Source organism: Astyanax mexicanus, chromosome 1 (genome assembly GCF_023375975.1).
Source record: "Astyanax mexicanus isolate ESR-SI-001 chromosome 1, AstMex3_surface, whole genome shotgun sequence".
Classification (NCBI taxonomy): domain Eukaryota; kingdom Metazoa; phylum Chordata; class Actinopteri; order Characiformes; family Acestrorhamphidae; genus Astyanax; species Astyanax mexicanus.
The window spans coordinates 58358037-58365414 of NC_064408.1; the positions used below are offsets into that span (position 1 = coordinate 58358037).

The 7378-nt window shown below is 36.4% G+C and overlaps 1 protein-coding gene across 1 annotated transcript; it reads left to right on the forward strand.

Moving 5' to 3' along the window:
- The first annotated feature begins 4407 nt into the window (after positions 1-4407).
- si:dkey-51e6.1 (Ocnus domain-containing protein) lies at positions 4408-6968 on the forward strand. The gene is made up of 3 exons (XM_007245426.4): positions 4408-4649; positions 6468-6592; positions 6738-6968. The coding sequence occupies exons 1-3, from the start codon at positions 4508-4510 to the stop codon at positions 6816-6818; spliced, it is 348 nt and encodes a 115-aa protein (XP_007245488.2). The 5' UTR covers positions 4408-4507; the 3' UTR covers positions 6819-6968.
- The last annotated feature ends 410 nt before the right edge of the window (positions 6969-7378 follow it).

Here is a 7378-nt window from a genome sequence, read left to right on the forward strand (position 1 = left end):
TCGTATTTGTTATATCATCATTTTCTCTTAACGGGCAAAGCGTGGTCTTTGTCTTTGTATCTGACCTTTGATTTCGGGTGTTTAAACAGAAATGCACCAGCTTCCTCTTCTTCAGAAAGATTCCTCACATCACCTTTGACAACTGAGAACAATAGACTCTCAATCACACACACACACACATCCATTTAAATGTACATAAGGCATAGTAAAATTTTAAGCAAATGTTTCTAAGTATGTATTATGCCAGTAGGTTACTTATAGGTTGCAAACATTAGTTATGGAGGAGAAGCAAAAATTGAACAGTACATACAGTAAAAGTCTAACAGTGTGCAGTCAGTTGCAGTTGAATAGCACTGCACAAAAAAGGATGGTGTTGTGGTCCAGTAGCAGCTAAATTTAGCTCATTGTTTGCTAACATTTATTTTATCCTGTCTTTAGTAAAAAAAAAACACTACATTTATTCAAAAACAAGAAAAGGGGGGATTTTAATATATTAATATTTTTAATGAATCATGTGAGTGAGTCTATCTGGTATTGATTGACATCCTAGTGGGAAAGTCCACAATTTCATTTCTCCGGGGAAAGTTTGTAGAGGAAACAGAGGAAATAAGATGCAGGAGGGCAAAAGAGCCACAGGAAAGGCTGACTCATTTAAATAGCATTAAGTTCAAATGATCAGACTAAAATGTTATCTCTTAGTAACATTTTTCTTTCATGAACTGACTTTAATAGGCCTAACCAAGACCTAAAATAATCCTATATTACATATATTACCAAATAACTGAAAATAGATCTTTCATTGGAAAGATCTTTTAATATTATACAATAGTTTTTAAATAAAAAACATTAGGCTTGCTTTATGGAAAAGCCAGCTGTCTTCTGGTGGGTAAAAGTTCTGTATGTGGATTGGCCAAAAAGACAAACATGCAGTTGAATTCCTTTTGGATTTTTTTTAACAGACACTTTCATATTTCTTTAGATGAAAAATACAGTATAAGTAAAAAAAATGAATAGTCATTGGCTCACCGCTCGCTTCATCTTTAATTTCCGAGAAAGTTGAGTTTCTTCAGTCTGTATACAAATGAACATTTAGCTAGTTTAGATGTTGTAGCAAGTGCTATATTCTATGTTTCTATACTGTGGCATGCTGTTCTCTCAAATGTACATATTCTAATTTGCATTTACCATTAAGTTTTCTAAAAAAAAAATCTGGCTATTTAGTTAATGAGACAACATCTGAAATCAAGCTTTTAGTGTCAATGTCTCAGAAGGCAACGCAGTGGCCAAGGTCTATATAACCCAACCACAAAGGCACCAATAACGCTCTCTAATGCTTACCTGTAGGGATAAAGGAAACATGTTAATTCTGTAATATTATTTATGGTTAGGTTCTAGTTGAGAATAGAGGACCAACTGCTAGAAATTAGGTCCAAATATATCTTTGTTATTCTCTAAATAGTTTAGCCCAAGAGCGTCAACTTTATTTTAGGTAATGGATCACTGACAGTTCAGTTTTAAGTGGGCAAGACCCAAAGCATTAGTGTTGTACGTAGTGGTGTAACAGATTACAAAACACACATTTTTATGAGATTACCTTGAAGGTTTTTGCTTTTTATGCTTATATGGCTCATGTGAATATAATATTTTACACTGGTCCATTGCATTAATGCACCCCAATGCATTCTATAATTTTTCAATCAGACGCCGATGCACAGTGCATCATGGCTCTGGCACATCGAGTCCAGGGATGCAGTGCAGAGAGAAACTTTATGCAAATTAATCTGTCCAAAAATGATGCGTTTATCAAATCAGAAGAGAGCAGGTGTTCGACTTATACGTTTCCTTTTGAATCGTTAGTTTCATATTTAAACGTTCCAGTTAAGCATGGAGAAAAGTTGCAGAGATGGAGTAATGTTGACAACTTGACAGAATATGTAACATGATACAAACAGTTCTTTATGCAGTCTTTAAGTAATTACATCAATGCTGAAGAACAACATATTTTTATTTTTTAAATAATTGGTACAATAAAATAGACAGAAAATAAATAGATAAATGTTAGTGATGCTTCTGGTGGCTGAATGGGGTGTCCTCTAGCCTGGGAGATATCAGTTAGCCTGTGCCTGTGTAATGTCTGATTCACACAGACAATTTTTCAGATAAAAAAGGATACATTTTTAAAGTAGTGGAACATTCAAACCGACTCTGACAAGTTATTACCTTCTGTGTTATGTAAACATGACTAAAACATGCCATAGCTCTTATAAATCTCCATTCTTTCAGAATAACTATCTGCTTTCTCATTTTATCTGGTCTTTAATACCTGTAAGAGAAAAGTTATTCTGCGGTTATTTGTGGAGCATGAACAGAATCGGAAGCTTTACAGACAAACTTATAAAAATAAAATGACTAGATAAAGGGGCTTTATCAGCTGTGCTCTGGAATATATTATGATCAGTTTTATAGACAGCTTGAGGATCAGAGTATAATGCTGAAAATGGCTATCTATTACAGAAATAGTGCACTATATGGCATGTCAGCCAGTGGTTAGTAGTGCAGTATTTCTGTAATAGATATTTTTCTCTGCTTTGTCACGTCCGGCATGTTATCATGTTTCTGCCTGCACTGATTAGCAAGGACTTGACAGACTTCACCAGTCATCTTTACTGGGCTTAAGCACAGCTAACAGGAGCTAGCTAACATGTTTGGTCGTTCCTCCAGCACAGAGACTAAAGGATAGTTTGTATTGGGAATACTGCGTCGCACACACAGAAGTTTACAACTTTTGACCTGAGTGTGATTCTGTACGTCTTCCACAGTTTTGCTCTTTACTGCTGTACAGAGCTCTGTGTGTGAGCCTACCACAGCGGCTCCATTCAGGCAGCGGACAAGTTTTTACAAAGCAGAGCATTTTTTTTATGATCATCACATCACATCAACAGACAGAATAAATTAATAACGTAAAAAAGACATCAAGTTCCCCACTCAGTCACACATTGTGGTATTTCTACACAAACCACTCACTAACACACAATGCTGATAGTCCTTATTTATAACAATATAAATAAACGCTGAATGATTTAATATTGATGTTGAGTTTAAATCCCTATTTAAATTTAACCGGAGGGGACGCTGGGCTGCACAGTGGGTCAGTCTAGATAAATTTCCCTCTGGTTTTATTGATTTCCTTGATAAAATAACAGGCTCTGAAAATCTCCTTCATCTTGTTCATCTGAACAAAACCTGTAATCATAACAGGAACTGTCTCAAAATTAATTGATATTGAATTAGAAATCGAATTGAATTGGGAACTCGTGAATCGATTTGATGTGATTCTGTAAATCAGTGGCAATGAATAGACTTAACTAATACTTATGAATATACTTAAAAAATGAAATGTCATGTGTCCTTCAAAGTACATCACATGACGTTAATTAGAAATCATTCTACCATTAACGTATAATTTTCTCCATTAACCTACTCTTAATTTTACTTTTACTTTATTGTAATCAAGAACCAACTCTTGGAATAGACGCCATCCCTGATAGCAAAAAAAAAATGTTAAATGAACGTTTTTTTTCTCATATCTAATGCATTAAAACAACGTTAATGCATTAGATATGAGAAAAAAAACGTTCATTTAACATTTTTTTTTGCTATCAGGGATGGCGTCTATTCCAAGAGTTGGTTCTTGATTACAATAAAGTAAAAGTAAAATTTTACAACATCCAACACTGATTCAGCGTTATAGTTTTATATGTATTGTTTAAGCTGAACTTTGCTTGCATTTAATATGTATATATTGTTTTACTTTATTATTATAGCTTGTGTTCTTGTGGTGTAGGAAGGGACATAATATATAATTAATTCAAATTATTTATAATTACACCATATTTAGTTCTGACCTTGCAATATGATTGGCTGAGAGGTGTTCTGTGAGTGCCGTTATCAGCAGGTAATGCACTGTAACCGAAGATCTTCATGTATTACTCCGCCGTGTACAGGTAAGCTAGCAACAAATGCAGCTTTTATACTATTTAAACCAAATTGTTATAACCAAATGGATCGTATTTTCTTATCCTCTTTAACTCAAAATCTTTCAATAAACAGTGATGATGGAAGTGCCAATTTTACACGTTATAGCACAAACCTTGAGTGTATTATTGCTTAATTATTTGAATGTAGCTTTATAAGCATTGTGAGAATAGAAGAGCTTTCAAAACATTTAAATCAATGTTGATTCAATATCAGAATTTTAACACTAACCGGTGTTTACAGGCAGTGTTAAATAAAGGTTGTTTTTTTCATCATCAACATAAAACAAAATAGTCTTAATGAAACCTAAACCTTGCTATATCTGGGACTGATTCAGTTCATTCCGTAGAGTCGCAGTGGGAGTCGACTCCTCTCTGCTGTAGGATCACGCGTGGTGATATAGGAGGAGATAGAGCTGTTATGGTAGCTGTACTGAAATAGTCGCAGCAGCAGCGGCGGGTTGAGCGACAGCATGGCTGACAGCTTGGACAAAGTCCCGGATGTGGAGATCGATTCGGAGGGGAAGTTCAAGTACATTTTAGTGAGAGTAAAAGTTAAAGGAGGGACGGATCATAAAGACATAGTGAGAGGCACGAAGAGTGCTGAGTATCACAGTAAGTCCACAGAGAGAGTGAGTGAGAGTGAGCTAACCCGCCCAGCCTGCGCCTCGCCTCGCCGCTCCGCCTCGGCTAGTCCGCGTGTAGCCTCGCTTCTCCTCTCCGGGTCCTGCTGCAGCCTCTCCGGATTAATCAGTAGAAACACACGAACCTCCAGTGCACATGTTATAGTCGTGGATATCGGTTGCCGAGCCCGCCTGGCTGCTTTGTGCTTGAACTGTTTGTGAAAATCTATTTTTAGTCCTAAGGGCTGAGAAATGTAAGGCTAGCTCAGAATGAACCAGAGTGAACCGAGCTGACAGCCTGATCTCAATAACGTGAGGCTGCAGCTCACTTCACCAATCAGAATTTACAGAGTTTACTAGTGTTGAATTACCTCCGTCAAAACTGCCTCCGCCTAACCTTTAATAAAATGTCTCACATATGGATATGAATCATACTTAAAGCTTTATTTACAGTGGTGATTATTGTTTATTTGTATGCCCTACAGAGGTACACAGTTCATTTCTTCTGCCTAGGCTGTTTGGAAAGTGCCTACCGAGTAAGCAAGTACTGATAGCAAGATGTTACGACCCGAAATTGTTTGGTTTCGTTTTAATTTAACTACACTTAATTGGGAATACCACCACTTTTTACCAAGTCTGAGAATAGTTAAATGGATAAAGTCCTATCCGGACGGGATTAGTTTCTCAGGGGGACATCTGTGAGAAATATTTCACACTTCTACCCAGTAATAAAACTCTTGCATCTGGACTGCAATTGAAAAACCAAGAGGACCAGTGAGTGTTTAGGCTTAGGTGACATCGCGTTCAGTAGCTCTTGCATTTCCACTGCTGTTTATGTAGATCTCCGTGGAAACGCGCTGTAGGGTGCATGGCAGTGGACAAATAACTATTTTATTAAACACGAGGTGACGAAACTGTCCGGACAGGACTAAAATTACCAGAGGACCACAGAGTTCAGTGAAAAACAGTAGGTAACTCGGCCAGTAATTTTCTCAGAGGACCTCTGAGAAAAACACACGCTGGTCCAGATGGGAATAAAATAACAGGTGCCCACACCACAAAACAGAAAATTACCTTAGGACCCCCTGAGAAACTAATCCCGACCGAATATGGCTTGTCCACTGCTACACACTGTAATTACACTTTGGGCATGCGTTTCCACGGAGATCGGAAATAGAGGAGCTACTAAACACTCTCATGTGACTGAGAAAGCCTAAAATCTCACTGGTCCTCCCTTTTTTTCAATCGCAGTCTGGATGTAGGAGTTTTATCACTGCTTAAAAAAAGGTTATTTTAGTTGCAAATTTTGCTGAATGCCATTTATGATAGTTTTGACTTATATTTTAATATGCATTTAAAATGAAGTGGTGCATACTACATAATATATGCAAAATAATAAACAAAACGTCTGATGTATTGCTATTTTACTATGATCACTGTTATCATATACAGTTTTGACCTGGGTCTTGGTTGTATTTGCATTGCATTGTGACTTATAGTAAACCTATAGTAAAAACGTAAAACCTTTTAAGATGATAATGTAGGCTATTCTTGCATAGTGCATTCATATGTATTTCTTTCTGGATTTGTTAAAGAATTGCATCAGGTTCATTCATATACTGATACGACCTGATACTGATATCTGGCATTGGATTAGACAAGTACTATCTCTAAGTAAAGACATTGTTTAGTGAGTCTCAAGGAATCACTAAACAATGTCTTTACTTAGAGATTGTACTTGTCTAATTGTTTGAATAAATGCTGCTTGAATTGTTTAATCCCTTTAATGAGCTTTTCATTTCTGTTTTAGACCATATTTTTGAAAAGGTCAACCCTGCTTTGGAGGCTCTTGGAGTGGAGTGTAGTGTCCTTGGGGGTGGCAAGATAGAGCATAACAACACAGAAAAGAAACTACGGGTGTTTGGAGAGTCTACAGTAAGGAAACATTCTTTTGGCTAATTCGTTGGAAGTCTCAACTACAGCTAATCTTATCTTCTGGCTTAAGCCTTAGTGTTTCAGGTGTTCCTTTCCTGAAACTGATAAGCTTTCACTCAAAAACATTTTCTCATATGTGTTTTAGGGCTATGGAAAAGCTGACCATGCTGTCACAGTGGAGAAACTGAAAACTGTCTTCAAAGACTATGAGATCACCATGGAATAAAAATGAAACCATGGCCTTTCAGATTCCAATAGCCTAAATGTCCTAAATTAATAATAGTCTATTTGTTTACCACACAGTTTTGACAAATTTTGCTGTTTCTCTGACAAAATCATTATGATTTAACTTCAATAAAGACACCAAAAATATTAATCTATGTGTTATACTTCTCTTTATTCTAACATAATATTTTAGACTATATACCACAACAAAAGGCAAACAGAAACACTGACTATAACTAGAGTTGAAGGCTTAACCCCTGAAAAAATAATATAAGTAGCTTACTATGGCAGATGTCCTGAGATATATAAGCTTATCAGCTGTGTGTGGAAGAGGGTGTAAAGCCCTTGTAGGAAAATGTTAATTTCAGTTTGGTTAATACAAACAGATGTTTGGACAACAAATACACTTTGTACAAAAGTATTGGGACATCTGTTTGTTCATTGTTTCTTTTGAAATCAGGGGCATTAAAATCTGTGCTATCTAGGGAAGGCTTTCCATTTGATGTTGGAGCATTGCTATGAGTATTTAATTGCGTGAGTGAGGTCAAGATGTTGAATGAG